We start from the raw sequence: 20,019 nt of genomic DNA, 5'->3' as shown, positions 1-20,019 counted from the left end.
CAATATTGCTGTTTTTTTTAGATTATCTAGATTACAATACAACTGTACAGCATCATAAGCAAACAATTGAATGAAAAAGTAGCAAAGTAACTTTCTGTGACTGTACATGTTACACATGTGACTGTCCTTATTTATTTACCTGTATTTTTAAACAATAATCAGATATTCTGAATCCAGATGCATTAGTTGGGTTAGTTCACCCAATATGAAAATTCAGTCACTGTTTACTCACCCTCATTAATAGCCTTTTTGACTTTCTTTCGTCTGCATAAGAAGATATGTTGAAGAATGTTTTGCCATATATTAGTTATATCAACTATAAATGCTGTTTTGGACCCCAGTTTTTCACTGTATGGACAAAAACATACTGGGACATTTTTGATGTGCGCTCCACAGAAAAAACTAAGTCATACAGGTTTGGAACAACATAAGGGTGAATAAATCATAACAGAATTTCCATTTTTGGATGAGCTATGAGTAAAACAAAAGCAAATCGCCAAGTAATACACATAACTAATAAAAGTAATTACAAGAAACAAAAATGAAATGTATGAGAGTCTAACTGGGTTTTTATATTCGCTATGTTTACATGCACCCAAATAATCCATTTATAATCAGATGGCTCAGTTCGGCTGAAATGCACAAAATGTTTCCCAACCACCATTAAATTGAAAAAAAGAAGAAGATGGTGCAGTTGGACTGAAAAGCCTATATGTAAACACCTCAATCAATCTGAATAAAATTTTGATTGAATTGAAAGAGGTGGTGTAGACCTGAAATAATCCAAAGAACAAGAATAAATTAAGCATGTATTGCATGTATATAGCATGAATGTTCCTAATGAGGAACATTAGTCCATGTAAACACACCTCTTGACACTCACTTGATTGTTGTCATATTGCGTCAGAAAAATCCTGCTAGTGCTGTCTATCTGAGAGCAAGCTTAATCATTAACCATTTAAGCAGAAACAAATAAAAGCCATTTGTTTGTAAATGGGCTGAGAAAATCCCACAGACAGCTCAAAATTATCTGATCAGCAAAAGATACAGGGCGTAGAATAAGTGACACAATGGGATTTTTTAAGAAAAGGCAAAGAGTATGAATCCCTCATTTTCATAGAACTCAAAAGCAAGCAGCATACATTCCAAAGTTCAAGATTCATTCAAGAGCCCTTGCTGGTCGCTGGTTTTGCTTTGCTCTTGAATATAGGCAGTCTTAGCCGCCAGGACTTCTTGTAATCAGTAGCTTTTTCTATGTTCTCTTTCCCTTGATCTACATAGTTTCCAGCTTGCATCACAGTCTTTGCTATGTTGTTTACCATTTCACCCTATAAAAAATAGGGGGAAAAATTTAAATTATGATATGGCAAGGTAATAGTCCCATGGCACTTATGCACAATATTTTGATCATTAAATTCATTTCAATAAAGCACTTGTGTAAATCAACTATTCTTGCTAGATAATGTCCTGAAATGTTTGTTATTAACTGTGTTCTAAGGCATGGTGCACCATTTTATTTTAGTTCATTCACTGAACTCTCCAGCAAGCTTACAGTACCTGACTATTGACTAACGTGGCTATATCCATAAACATGCTATGCAGCTCTCGAATGCTGGCCTCCAGATAGAGAATGTCCTTATGTCGTAACTCAATCTCATTCAGTGCTTGCCCCGTTATGCATGAGCCAGAGTTGATCTGCGCACAAAGAATTCTATTAACATTTGAAGGGAAGCTTACAGTATGTGGAAAAGTGCATTCAGCTGTCTGTTAACCTTGAAACTTACATTTGAGGTAAAGACAGCAGGATTGTTACTTTGCAGCAAAACCTCAGTCTCCTCTTCAGTGACAACCTGGCCACCTTAAAAAAAATCAAGTTTGATTTATATCTATTTTTCTATCTATCTATCTTATATATACTATATAATATATATACTATATATATAACCATGATACATATTTTTACAGGATTTTTTGATGAATATATAAAAAAAATAAAATTCTTTTAATATTATGTCTTTACTGTTTTACGTACTTTTGATCAATTTAATGCATGCTTGCTGAATAAAAGTATTAATTCTTTTTTAAAAATCTTACCGACCCCAAAGTAATGAATGGTAGTGTAGCTAAAAATGTAAATATAATATAATATAATATAATATAATATAACAATGGGCAGTGGTGACCAAAGACATTTTGTTCTGGTGTGTTAGAAAGTGTGTTAGTTTACTCACTGATTTCCAGCTGTCTTTGTATCTGATCTTTACTCTTTGTCCGGAAAGATAGCAGTTCTTGATTGTACATATTCATTATTTCTGCAAACCTCAGTGAAAGTACTGTGTGCTATAGATTAACAAAATAAAGATACATAGAGAAAAATTAATAAAACAAATATCTGAAGAACAATATTGAATTTATAATACAGAGTGGCATCTCACCTGAGTACTCTGGATGCGATAGTACACAGAGCTGCTGTTAGCATTCTCATACTCTGAGAATTTTCCTTCTAAATCTATATGAATAATCACAGAATCATGTTTTTAAATGTGAAACAAAAGATTCAGTGACAAAATGAGTGACAAAAACGTTACAATCTTCAGTGTACTGGTCAAGACAATGTACTACAGTTGAAGTTGAAACCAAAGACAATAGAGTTGATTGCTTTCTTTCAAGGAGATATAAAGCTGGGTTTAGCAGAATATTTATTGTTGAAGATAAAATAAAACATACACATTTCCAAGTTTAAAAAGAGGAAATAAATTTATCCAAAATGTCCAATAAAACAACAGAAGTGAGCTTCACTATTTGCAAGTCAAATCATCCCTTAATGATTTCCCCTGTAAGTGTTTCATTTCACAGATCAGTATGCCTGGTTACTTCTTCTCAACCCCCCTCCCTCCAAAAAAAAACAAAACATTTGAATTCAATTACCTTTTAGTTTAACCTTGATTACATCGGCTGTGTGCTTGATGTCACTGCTAAACTGCTCAAGTTCCTCTCTCACATCTGTTAATAAGAATATACATAAAAATGTTGTACAGAGAAACACAGAGCAAACGTGAACTGATCTCAAGCCTTTTGAACAATAATCATTAATAGAGGTTAACAGAACCTGGAAAACGTTTTAAATTTCCTAATATTTCATAGGTGCCTATAATGCATATAGAACTAAAGACACAAACTCAATGTACTCACAATTCGGAGGGTTGATTTCTGTCAAAATGGCACAATGTCTCAGCTTCACTTCTTCCACACAGAAGGAAATTCTCTCTATAAGTTGCTGAACCTCATTAACCTGTTCACGTTAACATGCAGGAGTAAAATTGGTTCTTCATATTCTCAATTATAATGCAAAGACAAAGTGACAGTTCCACACATAAAAAGGCATGTAGATGTTCAAACACAATTGCACATATACAGACCTTAGGGATGAATTTCTCCAGGAAAGCATTGGACTCCACAGGAGCGATGATGATGTCATGGCAGAGCTGATCGGGAAAGGGTAACAGTCGAAACAAATTTTAAAAAAAAAGTCACGAAGACAGCTGGAACTTTTCTGTCGTATAAACCACTGGCTTTAAATATTTTCAGCGTATCAAACTTTGTTTTAACAGAAAACATGATATAAGGCAACAATGGCTAATCATAAGGGATCAATACATGTTATCAAGCTGTATATAGCGAAACTAAGTATACCTATAAAAACCGTGAATTATTATAGTATTTTACATCTAAATAACATAAATGTAGGAAATAATCTGAAGTCTCACGGCTGTTAAATCGCCCAGACGGTCCTTCATTTCGGCTTCAAATTAATTTCTGACCCGCTACAGCACGCACTGTATGACAGAATGACTCGTTGGTAAACTAACTAACGTGAACGAATGGTTCTTTTGAGTTGAATCTCTTCAGTGATCCAGTTGAAATGATTCACAAAATCGGTCTGAACAATTCATTTGAAGTGTACTACCGAGGATTGATACGAACTATTCAAAAGAACCGATTCGCAGAAAAGCGAGTCGGACTTTACAAACCCTAACAAAGACAGATATCAGCCCCGCCTTATTTTACTTCCGTACATCTAGGTGTGATGAATAAACATCGTCGTTCTCATTTTATACTATATACGCTTGCAGATTAGAGATTAGTTATCACAGCACTTCTGTTATTAAGGTAAACAAAAGTAAAACAGTGTGAATAAAAGTTACTGTTCAGAAAACAAAAGCGTTGCTGTTCAGTTCCCGTGCAGAGTAGAAGTTTCAGATAGGACTCTATTATTATTATTTTTATTATCATCATTATTATTATTTTATTATTATTATTATTATTTGCATGTACGTGTAGTTTACATTATTTTATAGCACTTACCCATAACCCTAAAAATGTTTTGGTAACCCTCTTGAACTTTATAACCATGAGCCCCCTATATTCGGGTTTTAAATTCATTTTTCTTGGATAACAAATAACTGTTACCACTTTGCAATAGCAACCAGCATAATAAAATGTATTTGCACAGCTTAAATAACTGCAAGCGCCAGACACCGAAAGACTTGCATAATACACGTTATAAATGCGGAAAGATAAATAATAATAATAATTTAATTCATTTCGGTGGGTCTAGTCTTTGCAGTAGAGTTGGCTAGGTGGCGCTGTCACAAAAAAACTCGCAAGTCACAGGTAAGGAACATCTCACTGTGCACATGCGCATCACGTCAGCCAGATGCCGCTACCATGACAACGTCTATACACACAAACACACTCGCACTACTGTGAGAGAAGAGAGCAGTTGTTTTATCCTTTTGAATACAAAATTATTTTTACGTTTGCATACTGATAAATAGGAATTATTTACCACTTATTTGAAAGCAAAAAATGTCCGTTCCTCACAAAGTTGGGTCAGTGAAATCTAAACAGGTATGTTAACGATATTATCACGAATGCAAATGAATAAATAATTGTTTTCTAAACTACTATTTAAACTTATTTATAATGATAATATATTAATGTTGTTATTCTGAAACAAAAAAATCTAACTCTACATTCTCCAACAGCTTTCAAGCTGAATCCATCTATAAATCTTTCAAAATGTCATTTTAAACTTTCGGGCCTGGCTTTCTCAAGTCAACATCTAGTTAATGACTGCTATTTCACTTAAGAGTTGCATTGCACTGATGAGAAGACCCAAAGGTTTATATTTTCTCTCTTTAAATGCAGGCACCTAATGTGAACACCCACCAAAAGGCAGCTGTGGCAAAGGGTGTCAAAGCCATTGGAAAGAAGAAGGTAACGTTAGCTTTCAAATCACTTTTCATTGAGATAGGAATTAATGCTTTGTCACATATCGGGATTTCAAGCCTCTTTTGTCATGCAGGATGAAGAGGAAGGGCTAGACACAGCCGAGGGAGAGGAATGGATGCAGGGGAAGACTCTTGTGAAGCCTCCAGACCAGCTGGACTTAACTGAGGCAGTGCGTAAACCTGGAGAGGACCTGTGGTCTGACTCTGCCTAAATTATGTTATATTATAGTAAAGTTGGAATGATTATTTACATATTTCTGTTTTGTCTTCAAAAGGAGCTGAATGAAGAGATTACCAGAGTCTTAAAAGCAAGCAATCCAAATGCTCCACAAAACGTTGTCAGATACAGTTTCAAAGTAAAAAAAAAAAAAACTGCTGCATCTCTACAACTTATTGAAATGATGGTCCTTAAACTTGATGATTTAAAATCGGCCTAACAAATCACTAAAAGCTGTTGTCTTTTCAGGAGGGCTGCTATAAACCAATTGTCTTTGTGGATCAGATGGCTATTCACTTTGAACTAGAAGGGAATCTTGTGCACAAGGACTCTGATGAAGGTCGGAGATTGATGGCTAAACAAGCTGAAGTGGATGATGGTGGAGGAGATGAGAGGCCAGACAATGTGGCCATCAAAGCTGGCAAGAGAGAGCAGAAACTCACCAACCAATTCAACTTCAACGAGAGAGCCTCTCAGACACTAAACAATGCTCCAAGAGTAAGAGGACCTATGGGTTACATTTCTGAAGTTTTATCTGCCTTTTGTTTATTGCTAAGTAGTCATTTAACAGATGTGATTTCCAGATTTTCTTTTACAAGGACACAATGGTGATAGCTCATAGCTTGTATAACTATAGACAGACTTTGTAGATTTTCTGTATTTTCAGTTTATGCATAACCCACTGTATTTTTTAATGTTTAATATTTTGCAGGACATAAGTTGTCAAACTGAGCCTCCTCCTCGTGCAAACTTCTCAGCTACAGCCAATCAGGTGGGAAAATCTTTGCCTGTGCTTGTAAATTATTTTTAGCAACATTTTTGCGGTACAGCAGTACTATGGTGAATATGGACATGTACAATGTTAGAATGCCCTGCTCTTTCTGCAGTGGGAGATTTATGACTTTTACGTAGAGGAACTTCAAAGGCGGGAGAAAAGTAAAGAGAAGCACGAAGGCCAGTTCCTTAATAAGGAGGAGGACAAGAGCAAGAAGAAGATGATTCAAGCTGAGACTCAGGTGGCTAGACAAGAAATATGATCTGACAGATTTTAACAGTGTAATCAAGAAAATGACTTGTATTTTATTTAGTTCAAGAATGCGCTTGATTTGTTTTAAAAGGTGAGTTGAAGGAACTTTATAACTTTATGCTTTATAGAATGATGACATATCCCAACTAGCTAAGGTGGTCAAGATCATTGAGCGTATGGTGAATCAAAATATATTTGATGACGTTGCACAAGGTAATTATGAAAAATAATTTATTTTCAATGCTACACCCTTTATTTTAGACAGATATTACAAAGTGATCAAAAAAGAGCATGCAACTGTCTGATGTAAACGCCTTTATATCCAAACCTCAGATTTCATGTACTTTGAGGATGCATCCGATGAATTTAGAGGAGAGAAGGGCACTCTTCTCCCACTATGGACGTTTCAGTATGATAAAGCCAAAAGTCTGTCTGTGACTGCCCTCTGCTGGTGAGTTTCACACTGTATTAAAACAAATGCAGTCATTTTTTTCAGTCAAAAGAAATATCACTACTTTGAGTGACATTTGTTTTTGTTTATTTCTAGGAATCACAAATACAATGATTTGTTTGCTGTTGGTCTTGGTTCTCGTAAGTTTACTATTTATCTTATACAAGGAATCATTTGTAAGTTAAATGGCTCTGAAATGTGTTTCATCTTTTCCCTTCAGATGAATTTACTCAGCAGGGGGGTGGCATGCTTCTGTTCTACACTCTAAAAAACCCAAGTTACCCTGAATTCATCTTTAACACGGCCTCAGGAGTAATGTGTTTAGACATCCATGAACATTTGTCCTACCTGGTGGCTGTGGGATTGTATGACGGCTGTGTCGCAGTGTACAACCTGAAGAAAAAGACTGATCAGCCTATTTATAACAGCAGAGCCAGCTCCGGCAAACACACAAGTGCTGTGATGCAGGTATAAATGAGGAGGAAGTGACCAAAAAGTCCATCAAAACAGTAACTGTACACTTTCATTACCTAAAATAATATATAACAATGGAGTTGTACGTTTAATACAATGTTCGGAATAGAATACTACCATACTACTCTTACTAGTTCCATAATATGATTAATGGCTATTTAAATATAATAATATTTCACAAAATTACTGCTTTATCAAATAAATGCAGCATTGGTAAGCATAAGAGACTTCTTTCAAAAACATTAAAATATCTTACCAACCCCAAACTTTTGAATGGTAGTGTCCTTAAAATTAAATACAGAGTGCTTGTAGGATATAGTTTTTTGTGACTGTTGCTTGATAAGAAAGTCTTGGCTGTACTGTGTTTTGTGTTTCATTGTCTTCATTACAGGTGAAGTGGCAGAAGGATGATTTGGACAGTAATCACAACTTCATCTCTGTGTCTGCTGATGGACGAGTGGTGTCTTGGACTCTGGTAAAGGTACAGAAGGAAATATCTAAAGGTTGATTCTAAAGCAAGTCATTATTGTATAAGATAAATTGATGCCAATCATTTGGATTTTAGCATGAACTAGTCTTTACGGACATTATCAAGCTCCCAGTCATTGACACAATTCCAGATGACTTGAATGATGTCATTCCAACAGGTATGTATCACCTTACCACACTAGTCAGATTTTACAACTTTTAAAGATTTAATACATTAATTCTACACTATTATATGAAAATTATGTTTATGAAAATATGCAATGATGATGTGAGTGGGGTTTTCTTTCAGTATAAGGACAGGGGCCCTTCAGTTGTGATTATATTCATAATATAGTACAGAAAATGTAATCAAGGACATATAAATCTGCAATAGTTCAATAATAAAACAACTTTTCCAATACTTTATGCACATAATATAAAAGTAAATGTTTTTGATATGCAGATTCATCCTTAGCTTTCTATGACAGTGTTTCATTCAAGTGTGATATTTCACCTGTTGAGATTAAATGATAATTCAGTTTCACTATATAAAGAATACAAATGACTTTTGTTAAATGTTTGAGAAGAAGAACCAGTTATAATGTCAAATTAAATAAATATGCTAATGGTGTAAAAAAAATTGCATGCATAATGTATTATCATACTCACTGAATAAATTTTCTCTATCGGTCTAGTTGGAACATCTTTGGACTTCCACAAACAAAAGGACTACAGCTTTCTTGTTGGCACTGAGCATGGAAAGATTCACAAGGTCAGTCATATACCCTCACTGCCAAGATATACTAAGACTAATCATACAATGAATCAACCAAACTTTTTTAAATATATATTTTGCATTAACAAATGCCCTGTGAACATCCTGCCCTCTGAAGATCTGCAGTCTTAAGACATCTCATTATTCTTCTGGGTTTGAATCTGGGAGAAGGAGCTTGTTGTGTTTGTGGTGGTTGTCTCCTGCTGAGCAGTCACTGTTTATATAATATCCCTATCATCAAACAGAGAGGAAGTGTTCTTATTAGCTGCCTGTCCCTGCACTGCTATCACGGCAGCACGGGGCGGCAGCGGCTAATAACATTCCGTCTCAGTCTCTCCTTCTTTATTTATATTTTTCACTCTGCCAGCCAGGGGTAGACTAGCGTTCAAACTATTCATTTTGACAGAGCAGACAGTTTTGTTTCTCATCTGTATGCCGCACTGTACTCCATATTACTTGTTTTGCTCTAAATTACAAACATCACATGCAAACACATGTTCTTCTTTAAAATTTCCACTCCATTTCCATTTTCACTTTGACTCCAAAACATCCCCCAACATCTCACTTTTACACAACACATACTCACATTTACATAACTGTCTAAATAGGGACATTCCATAGACTTTTATTGTTTGTATATACAGTATATAGTTAGTTACACTAGTTATTAGTAATACTATAACCTTGTTAAAACAGGTATTTGCCATTTGCATGAATTATAGAAATAATGTATGTGTCATGCTAATGCAACAGCCCTTAAAGCTAAACAGATGCTGCAGGATTTATGCTGTATCTTATCGCTGACATTACAAGACTTGCTCTGTCTGGAAGCACATGGCCCTATCACACATTCTCACATTGCCCACCTTTAATGAGAGATTAGAGGTCACATCACCAGGACCCACTTTCAAATTCTTGACCTTCAGATAAAAATGACATTTCTTTACAAAATCATTTTCTATCAAAAATTGTGAGCGGCTCAATTAAAGCGACTCACTATCTTTCCGAACGTTATTTGATTATGCTTTCTGCTGTAATTCTGATACTGAGACCTGCTTTGCTAGTGTAGAAACCATGGTGAGAGAGCTGCTCTGCTTTGGGCATATTGTTAGAAAGTCTCAGAATTTGCCAAAATATATACTGTATGGCCAATTATATGATGGTTGGTGCTTGGTGGATGGTCAGAAAAAGCAGAAAATCTTGAATCAAGTTTTAATCTTGAAACTTTAATCTTTAGTGTTATTTGCTTTTTCTCTGTAATACTCGTACAACTCCAAGTAATGCTGTAATACTCATAGAAACTACATTTTTGATGGGAGAACCAATTTTCTCTATGCTATAATAGGCTTATTCTGCACAAAATGCACTAAAATGATCAGACTTTGGAGCAAAACATTCTTCATTGTTTTAGGATATTTGCCTAGCATCCTCTGCAGATTGGCAAAGATGTTGGGCAGCTGTGTTGGAGGCTCATTTAATGCTAGAATGCTAGAGACATACCGCTGGGCAAAAACTGGCCCCTGTCTCCCTAAAGACTGACAGCTGATGCAGAGCTCTGTGTTCTTTAGATTCATCTCTCAGATTAAACTCAGAGTCCTTCTGTTGTGTGATGCGCTGCCCGGGAACAATGAATTCGATCTATCAAGCACTTCTCCTGAGCTACACAATGCAAACTAAACAAGAATAATGGTGTTGATCTCTTTGCAAAGAATGTTTTAAATGTCACTACTACTTCTGCAAATGTTATTCATAAGCACCAGTGGATAGTTAAGCAGTATAACAAACCAGCAATTTTGTAATGTTAATCTAACCAGTAATGCGTTTGTGTTTTACAGGGCTCCAAATACTATTCTAGCAAGTTCCTGGAAAAATATGATGCCCACTTCATGAATGTCACTCGTGTGAGGTGGAATCCCTTCCATCCTGATGTCTTCATCTCCTGTGGCTGGGACTGGATGGTCAAAATTTGGGATCAAACTATGAAGTATGAGCACCATTCCCTACAGCGCTATGTCTACAGCAGCCTTTTCCAGCCTCTAAAAATAGCACCCTGTTACTTATCCTTCAGTTGGCATGGCCTGAATTTCATTTCAGACAAAGGACTATAAGGACTAAAATATTTTAGACATTTTTTTTTTTATTACAATTATCCCACCTAAATGTTTGATTACAGAATTTATCTTTCTCTTACAATTGGTGCAATAATTGGCTGAACATATTTAGATACATCCCAACATAACTATTACAGGTGGACTGTTTCATGCTCCCATAGAATTTTAATAAACTGATCATCCCTTGTAGTGTGTATAAACGACAGACACGTGCATCTGTAGACCTCAAGTTGTGTTCGAGCACCTGCCCTTTTGATCTTTGACTAGATTTTCAGTTTCAATCTTCACCCTCTCATAGCATTAGACATAAAACTATGAATAAATGTTTGTGGGAATTTCCTGCATTGTAATTGCAGAACATTGTGGGATTAGTAAAATTATACACAATACCTGCCATCTTGTGAATTTCAGGCTTTGGTTTTGTTAATTTAATTCTGCACGCATTGCTCTTCCAATAAACATAATTAGCTTGTCAGTGCATTTATTTGACAAACCAATTAGGTTGTCAAAAAGACATCCTTATATTAATAATAATTAATTAATCTGTCATCTTGAGTGCACATATTGTTTATGTGTTAGGATTGAGTGGATTTTTTTAGATGCAGTATCCCTAAACCACCAACAGAGAGCTCTTGTGCTTTGCAGTAGATCAGCAATGGATCTCTGCCTGTTGTATGTCTGGTTTTGTTGGAGCTTTACCTCCTGAAGTAATCAAAGATATATCATATATAAATATCTGATCAAATAAATAACAAGTAACAATACATGTCTCTCACAGGTCTCCCGTTTTCACCTTTGAACTGAAAACTTCAGTGACAGATGTAGCCTGGGCTCCATACTCCTCTACTGTCTTTGCTGCTGTCACCACTGATGGAAAGGTAAAGAGCCTACCCAACTTTAATAGAAACACAACAGTAAAGTCCACAATTTCTCCGTTAATCAGATTAAGGCGACTTCTTAAGTGGCTTCAAATTCTATTTTAATAATAATAGCAACAAAAAAGTAATCATAATCCACCCATTCATCCATCCATCCATTTTCCAAACCAATTCTCCTAATAATAATATTAATAATTAATAATAATATTTTCTTATCTTAAAACAGCAGTTTCCGGATACTTACACTCAAAAAACATTGCATTTTTCAATAATCAAACTAACATGCATTCTTAACCAGTCCTCTCTCTCTCTCATATGTAGTACTGAACAGCCTGATTCATTCTAGTGAGTAGTTTTGTTTGTAAGTTTATGTAACTGAATGATTCAGAAAAACAAAGACCTTGTGTGAAAGGCCCAGTACAGCATTTTAGGTCTTTTTTAAAGTAGCCTCTCCAACACTGGATGGCAGCAATAGAATGCTCCCCACACACAGGAAACAGAATGGTCAGTTCATATATGGGAATTATTAGAAGGCCCCTTCACTAGCCCTACTAACACCTCCCAGCAACCTATTTCACCAAGAGGTCTCAGTTTCAGTAAGTAAACAGTCAATGAGTTGCTGCATTAAACTTAGTAACTGTCATAACACAGCGCACTTATTGTCTGACAATTGCGCATGTGTGATTTACACAAGGGATATTCACACACACGCCCCCTTATGAAGAATGTAATAATTGCTAATGAAACACAGTAGCAGCCAGACAATGGGATGTCTTTCCAACAGTGCTCGACTGCACCTGTAAGCTGCAGCACACACACAAAATCACACACACTCTATCCTGTGTCCCTTCGTAAGCAATTAGTCTCAAATCACACAGCTGGTCTCAAGCTCTTGTCTGAGGCAGCCTCAGGCATCACCTGTCAGTCTCGCAGTCCTGATCGGTTTAAACTGCCGTGCCGTGGCGGCTGTCGCTGTTATTTGCTAACACTGTAACTCCGGTGGGCTAAATTACACCTGCCCTCTACAGGAAACCCATTACAGCTTGATCCAATAAAGACCGCACTCTGTTCCCCAACAAAACCAAGTAACCTGAATGCTGCTTTACTGTGATGCCAAGGGTACAATGTCAGAAACTGCTAAGAATGTAGTTTCCTCTCAAAGTAAAGCCCAATTTATACTTCTGCATCGAACCTACGCCGTAGGCTATGTGCAGTAGCCTGCACCTCTCCAAACATCTTAACAGCGGGTCAATTCTACGCGGACCGCAAGCGCTGTGATTGGTCTGCTAGAACTCCTCCCTCCGTATGTACTAGAGTTTTGTGTGTGTTTATGAGCACTTTAATATATTTTAATGTTACACCGTCTTATTTAAAATAAAACAAAGCAAAGAACAAGTGTCTTATCATTTATTATACTACATAGCATTATACATCAGTAGTTGTCCGCGACAAACAATGTTGATCTTCCGTGGTACAAGTCCTTGTGGAGACTGAAAGAATGCCATCTTCTTCTGTTCCGTTGTTGTCTCCTTTTTGTAGTTTTAAATAATGATTTAATTAGGGATGCACGATATTGGATTTTTGAGTTGATAATTTTCAACTCATTTTGACCGATAGCCGATGCCGATATATAATTATTTTTAATTATAAACTTATATAAGAACTTATTTGTTAGAATGATTTAAAATAAAACAAAGCAAAGAACAAGTGTCTTATCATTTATTATACTACATAGCATTATACATCAGTAGTTGTCCGCGACAAACAATGTTGATCTTCCGTGGTACAAGTCCTTGTGGAGACTGAAAGAATGCCATCTTCTTCTGTTCCGTTGTTGTCTCCTTTTTGTAGTTTTAAATAATGATTTAATTAGGGATGCACGATATTGGATTTTTGCCGATATCCGATATGCCGATAATTTTTTTATAATGACAGTACATTGAAGATTTGAAAATAACTATAAATAAACTATATATTAATCACTGCATTTTTTTTAATCAGAAATATGCAGTGGTAACCTTGACATTTTATTTTATGATTTAACATTTGTAAATGGTCTAAAGCAAAAGAGTTGTAAAAATTCTGAAAATCTTTTAGAGCTCATAATTTGTTTAAAAAATATAATGTATTACACATTAATGAATAAATCAGTATAAATAAAATTATTTAATTTAAGTGTCATGTTTGTGATTTTTTTTTTGTTCATGTAAGCTATAGCTTCTGACCTTTAAATCAAAACATACTCATGATTTTATGGCATCAATTACTACTTTATTTAATCAGAAACACAGTCTAAATATTATTTGTGTATTTTGCTTTCATTTTATTAGAAGTAGACCAACAGCGCCCCCTACAGAATTAAAACTCCTTACTGAGCGGGCATTAGGACCTGCTGTTTTTTTTTCTGATCATTTTAAAATCAAATTTCAGTTTATTTTTTGCATATACAGTATATATATCCATCAGAGGCGGTAGCATTTCTAAAGATCCAGAGCTTTCTCATCAGGAGTTTTTTTTTTAATTGCATCTTTATAAATGTAATACATTTATAATGTAGCAGTGTAATATACAGTATAATGTCAATATATATAATGTAATGTTTTTGAGATATAAGATTTTTTTGTCATAATTATTCAACCCCTATTCAACACTGCTGTTAAGTCACTTATACCTTACGAAACGATAAGTCTTGGAGGTCAAGGGGGTTGAAAAAATTTGATTGCAACTATATACATGTATGTATCAGTCAGGTCATGACAGAAACTGTCACTGCTACTGCAGTTATTAGTGCAATAAAAACTGCAGAAATGTACACCATTCAGAATAATAGATATCTGTCCTCCCATGGAAAATAAGGAGCGTTTCTTGTAAAAAAAATAAATGAAACGATAAGTCTTGGAGGTCAAGGGGGTTGAAAAAATTTGATTGCAACTATATACATGTATGTATCAGTCAGGTCATGACAGAAACTGTCACTGCTACTGCAGTTATTAGTGCAATAATAACTGCAGAAATGTACACCATTCAGAATAATAGATATCTGTCCTCCCATGGAAAATAAGGAGCGTCTCTTGTAAAAAAAATAAATAAAAATAAATAAATATATAAATACATAATCATTTGTAAAAGAACAAAGAGACAATGGAAGAGGAAGCCCTTGCTTTGGGCTTCCTTCTTTATCTCAGTAGTTGGGACACACTGTGTGATTTGATGTTTGTCAGTATCACACTAGTATTGGAATGGGTCCAGATCTCTACTGCCAGTCGGCTGCCTCAGTTATTTCGAAATGCCATGAAGAAATTCATTGCAGGCAAGCCTACAAAAAATAAATATTGCTGACATATCTTGAAACAACAAAACACAGACCGAGCTGCATGATTTCTAATCTTTAAAGGGGCTTTCTTCCTTCAAGCTCTTAGCGCCAAAGATGTTGTGTTAGATTTGGTGTTACTCCTGCATTTTCAGATGGCATCATTAGTACTGACGTAGTGCGTGTCCTTTGCATCACTGCGTCAGCTGCCCAGAATATCATCGTCTGTTAAGATAGATTCACACTCGCTAACTGATTATGAGACATGCTGCTTGACAAATATTTACTAATGAGTATCCAAGCCTGTATCCTGTGTCCCCCATCTCCCGTCTCTGTCTTTCATCTGCCTATGCTTAGGTGGGCAGCATGATACATGAATGACAATGAGGATGATGGGAATTCTAATCACCCAACCCTCACTCACTCCTCTCTGTATCATTTGGATTTTTTTTTTTATTTTTTTTACTGAATGTAGCAGAAGATGAGATACTGTCATCCACAGATTGCATGTGTCACACAGGACTCTGTCATCCTCAGAGAGACTCATTCTTTATCTGTATTTCTGAGAGACACATACATTTCAAACTTTTCACAAACAGCAAATACTTCATATGTATTAAAAATATTTGTGAAAATATATAAATATAAATAGATATTTACATTATATAAATACAATTTTACAATTTCTATTTATAATAACATGTGACATATTAAATAATGTTATTTATTATTTCATTAATCTGTTAAAATAATTATACTACCTCTCTATACATACTATCACACAAATAATACGATCCTCTACAGCAGATGGTCTGCATTCTTGCACCTCCACAGTCACACGTATTCTTGTGCTCATATATATGAATATATTAAAATACAAGTGCACAAAAACTCAAATGCACACTTGGAGCCATAGCAAGAGAATACATTTTAGAGGTGCTAATGTCTGCTTCACACTGAAAACATCAAAACAGAAACTCACGCAACACAGATTAATGCAAAGACTAAAACTGCCTGCTCCTCCTCCTCCATTTCTCTCTCAGGTCCATGTGTTCGACCTCAACATCAACAAATATGAGGCTCTCTGCCAGCAAAAAGTGGTGTCCAAGAAGACCAAGCTCTTCAACATCGAATTCAACCCTGTCCATCCCATCATCATCGTGGGCGATGACCGCGGCCATGTCACCAGCCTCAAGCTCTCTCCCAACCTCCGCAAGAAGCCTAAGGTAGGAGATGCACTCATATTATGTATAGGCCTCCAATGAAACCACATGCTTAATCGATCAGTGCTGTTTCAATCACTACTGTGCTACATACTTCAAGTGCTGAACTGCTGTATCTGCATCTTTGTGACGGCTTCAGACATGAATTTACAGCATACACAGAACCCACAGCAGTTCAAAGAAAAATCATTTGTTAACAGTTATCGAACATCTCAATTTACTGACATTGGATGAGAATGTTTTGGAACCACATTAACGCAGCATGTTGAACATAAATTCAAGTATCATTTGTTTGCTAGGCATTAAAACAGTAATTCAAGACATCAATCAGACTGTACTGTGGGACAAATGCTTTCGGAAAAAAACGATGCAGAAATAAAAAGTAGCTAACTAAAGGTTTTTGAAGTTTTGCCGTGATTACAGAGTAATTATACTTAGATACATCTCCTCATAAATTAAATGTTAAGTGTGTTATTGCTGACAGTCGTCCCTCTTTAAAATTTTTAGTTAATCAGGTTGAACCAGAGGTTTTGAATGTACACTTCCAATTGTCTCTGCACATCAGTCTGGATAAGAAAAAGAATTTCAGCAACCACGTAATTATATATTTCACCTTTAATGTTTAATGTACACTACTCTTGAATAGTTTGGGGGCTAACGTGCCATTGTTTCTGTTCTGCATCTAGAGAAACCAACCCACTGACTGATTATGTGTTGAGCCCTCAGTTTACGGTCAGAAACTATATAACAATGGCAGCACATAATTAAAATCTCTCTGCCTCACAGACTAGCTGCTGTCTGTCAAACCTCGACTTGTGAAATGTTTAACTTGTTTTTTGGAGATCTCAGTCAGTGTCAGCGCTCAGTGTTGATGTGTTTTGTTGGTGACAGTCATTATATTTGATTGGCTGAAACGGCTCATTCTAATGACACACAGTGTCACAGGTTGAGTTGCTATGTCCACTAATGCTTTTGATTAGCAAGAAGCTGTATTATTGCTGCCATGGCTGTCCTTATATTAAACAGAGAGAAAACTGCTGAGTGCAATGTCTTTTAATATGACTGATGAGAGTCAGCAATGCAACACATTCACTGTCTCCTCGAGTCATTAATCACCAGCTTTCCACAACCTAATGTCATTATTGCCTCTGAAAGCGCACACTTACCCCCCTGATGCAGTGGCTGATCTTAGATAAATGAATTTAAAACTTTCTGTTTTGCCTCATCAAGAGGATGATTTGCATCTTACATTACTTTATTTAAAGGTGAAGAGTACATTTCTGCACAAAACGTAACTACAAAAATAATTGTTTCCAAACTTTTTCCCACATTGTTTGGTCAAACTAGTAAATTCCCCACCATATTGCAGATGATCATTCATTCATTCATTCAAATTTGAGAATGGTCGATGTAAGTTTTTTAATAACCTATGTACTGATATGTAAACATGCCTAATAGTCACTATTTATATAATTGTAATGGTCTATAAATATACAGGAATAAATGAGCAACTAAACAAGACCTAAGTGAACTAAATCAGTAAATAGGGAAACAAACAAGAACACACTAGAAACAATTTAGGAACAACTCAGTAAACAGGAACTAAACATAGGAACTATGAACTCAGAAACAATAAAAACCAAATGATCATCAAATTAATATTACATTTGAATGATTAAAAAAAGTACACAAAATTGATGACTTTTTTTTGGTCAGTGGAAAAACAAACAGGACTGAAGGGGTTAATCAAACACAGATATGGGCCAATACAGAAATGGTCAGAACTGCCAAATCAACCTATATTACGTTTCCGATAAACATTGTAAGCCTGAATATATTATAGAGACCATTGATGCCAAAAACCATTTCTTTTTCTCCACCTGGACTGATATATTGCCAGTTCTGAAGGAAAAACAGAAGCATTTATATTCTTTGGGAATAATCCTTTTGATGGATTATTTATAGTTGTCTCTGGATATTAAAATAAGGTAGGAAAAATGGTTTTAAAAATACTTAATTTCATTATATATATAAAATTATTTAAATTCATTTATTTATAACATGTTTTTGAATTAGCAAAATGGGGGGATTTATATCACCTTTATATAAATCCAATACTTAAAAATAGTATCACAAAATAAAGGAAACAAAACAACTTTTATAATACAGACCTTTATGAAGGACATTGATTATTTGGATAAAGTGCTTGACCTTTGCAGGATTCCAGTTGTGCTAATGTGAGTATAGGTCAATGCTGGCTGAAGCCAGACATGTATACCTGTCTACAAGCTATATGTTAAAGCAATGGCTGTGGGACCCATGGGGTGGCATCTGAGACGGTGACTAAAAAACAGCATGTTCCAAACTCAATAGAAACGGTCAGCTGTTTTCCAGGTTAGGACACTACACCAACACACACACACATCTCACCTCCCATGAGCCTTCCACCATGTCTCTCTGTGCCTGTGACTCATCAATCACAGTATTCATATTAGTCCTGTAGCTAGATCTCTTTTTACAGACTGTTTTATATTCACTGCATTAAGAGTTGGGTCAGTGTTCATTCCTGAGCTTTCAGTTTGTTGTCTCGGCTGCTGATTTATTTTCTAATCTACTTTTTTCCACAACAGTCAGCAACTTCTCAGAAAATTCTGCTGGTTTGAAGTAACAGGGTCACTGAATAAATTTTATTTGCACAACACTGACCGCAATTACAAGAAACATTAGAAGTCCTCTTGGCAAGAGAGCCACTTAACAGCAGTAAAATCTTCCTCCTCACTTACATAGGAATTCTCTGCTGGTTCACAATCATCTGCTTCAGATGCCGCAGTCATTAGAAAATGAGACTCTGCATAACTTCAGAACTCATTTCTATTGTGTGTGTGTGTGTGTGTGTGTGTGAGAGAATATATACTGTATGTATATATATATATATATATATATATATATATATATCAGGGGCATTCCCTCCGAGGAGGCAAGGAAGGCAGTGTCTCCTCAAAAAATTGGATGACAAAATAATCGATATTACAAACATAAATCGCAAATATTACTAAATATGGCATTAAAAATATAAGTCACTAATTTTTATAAAGTAACACTGTCCAACAGCAACACCCGCAGGTAAAGTTAATAAAATTTATGCAGTACATGGATAATTGTGCGTGCATCTATTAATCATTTTGAGTCTAATATCATCCCATAGAGGCTTGCCTCCCTTCAGTCCATAGACTTACAACAGAGACCCTTTAGCGTGCCGTGACTTTTCTGGGTTGTAATTGAGAATGAATGGGGGATTGACTAATTATAAAGTAAGTAAACAACTCTCCCGCTTAGATACCATTTTGTGTCACGTCAAAATAAAACTTGAAATGCTCTGAAAACGTGATGACTGCATCAGTTTTTAGTGAGCATTCAGCTTGATGAAATGAAAAGATATATCTTTGTGTCTGTGGCAGTGTTTACAGAGCTTTTATGACGATGACCCGAAATAAGTTGACTATTAAAAAGAACAGCTGAACATCAGTTCACAAATAAAAAATATTGCTAACATTTTACAATAAGGTGTCATTTAATGTGTTAACTAACATGAACAAACAATTTATTTATACGAACATTTATTACAGTATTTATTCATCTTTGTTTACATTAGTTAATACAAATACTGTTGTTCATTGTTAGTTCATATTAGTTCACAGTGCATAAGCTAATGTTAACAAACACAACTTTCGATTTTAATAATGCATTAGTAAATGTTGAAATTAATATTAACTCAGATTAATAAATTATGT

At 35.4% G+C, this 20,019-nt stretch overlaps 2 protein-coding genes across 2 annotated transcripts in view; one reads left to right on the top strand and one right to left on the bottom strand.

Annotated features, from left to right (window-relative positions):
* Window positions 1-17: 17 nt before the first annotated feature.
* On the bottom strand, window positions 18-3,847 carry LOC107661188 (syntaxin-2-like). Its single transcript, XM_016450662.1, has 9 exons — window positions 3,768-3,847; window positions 3,420-3,485; window positions 3,193-3,292; window positions 2,929-3,003; window positions 2,436-2,509; window positions 2,232-2,340; window positions 1,785-1,858; window positions 1,558-1,695; window positions 18-1,328 (listed from the first exon to the last, which is right to left on the bottom strand). Exons 1-9 carry the CDS (start codon window positions 3,795-3,797, stop codon window positions 1,164-1,166), a joined length of 831 nt encoding a protein of 276 aa, XP_016306148.1. The 5' UTR covers window positions 3,798-3,847; the 3' UTR covers window positions 18-1,163.
* Window positions 3,848-4,869: 1,022 nt separating this feature from the next.
* Window positions 4,870-20,019, top strand: part of dnai1.2 (dynein, axonemal, intermediate chain 1, paralog 2) — an 18,370-nt gene continuing 3,220 nt past the window's right edge. The window contains exons 1-17 of the mRNA XM_016450663.1: window positions 4,870-4,911; window positions 5,212-5,280; window positions 5,369-5,464; window positions 5,570-5,650; window positions 5,761-6,009; window positions 6,224-6,283; window positions 6,399-6,527; window positions 6,667-6,751; window positions 6,872-6,989; window positions 7,086-7,129; window positions 7,210-7,457; window positions 7,855-7,944; window positions 8,029-8,110; window positions 8,627-8,703; window positions 10,542-10,690; window positions 11,596-11,695; window positions 16,049-16,231. Coding sequence (XP_016306149.1) covers window positions 4,870-4,911; window positions 5,212-5,280; window positions 5,369-5,464; window positions 5,570-5,650; window positions 5,761-6,009; window positions 6,224-6,283; window positions 6,399-6,527; window positions 6,667-6,751; window positions 6,872-6,989; window positions 7,086-7,129; window positions 7,210-7,457; window positions 7,855-7,944; window positions 8,029-8,110; window positions 8,627-8,703; window positions 10,542-10,690; window positions 11,596-11,695; window positions 16,049-16,231 — 1,902 coding nt within the window. The remainder of the gene's footprint in view (window positions 4,912-5,211; window positions 5,281-5,368; window positions 5,465-5,569; window positions 5,651-5,760; window positions 6,010-6,223; window positions 6,284-6,398; window positions 6,528-6,666; window positions 6,752-6,871; window positions 6,990-7,085; window positions 7,130-7,209; window positions 7,458-7,854; window positions 7,945-8,028; window positions 8,111-8,626; window positions 8,704-10,541; window positions 10,691-11,595; window positions 11,696-16,048; window positions 16,232-20,019) is intronic.

Source organism: Sinocyclocheilus anshuiensis, unplaced genomic scaffold, assembly GCF_001515605.1.
Source record: "Sinocyclocheilus anshuiensis isolate Anshui unplaced genomic scaffold, SAMN03320099.WGS_v1.1 scaffold671, whole genome shotgun sequence".
NCBI lineage: Eukaryota > Metazoa > Chordata > Actinopteri > Cypriniformes > Cyprinidae > Sinocyclocheilus > Sinocyclocheilus anshuiensis.
This window is presented reverse-complemented; position numbering and strand designations above follow the sequence as displayed.

Bases quoted from the DNA above. Each gene is read 5' to 3' on its own strand.
- LOC107661188 (XM_016450662.1), bottom strand. From the start codon at position 3,797: ATGAAGGACCGTCTGGGCGATTTAACAGCC. The intron at 3,293-3,419 runs GTCTGTATATGT...TAACGTGAACAG, and splicing joins TGGAGAAATTCATCCCTAAG to GTTAATGAGGTTCAGCAACT. The intron at 1,696-1,784 runs GTAAGTTTCAAG...CTTTGTGCGCAG, and splicing joins CTGCTGTCTTTACCTCAAAT to ATCAACTCTGGCTCATGCAT.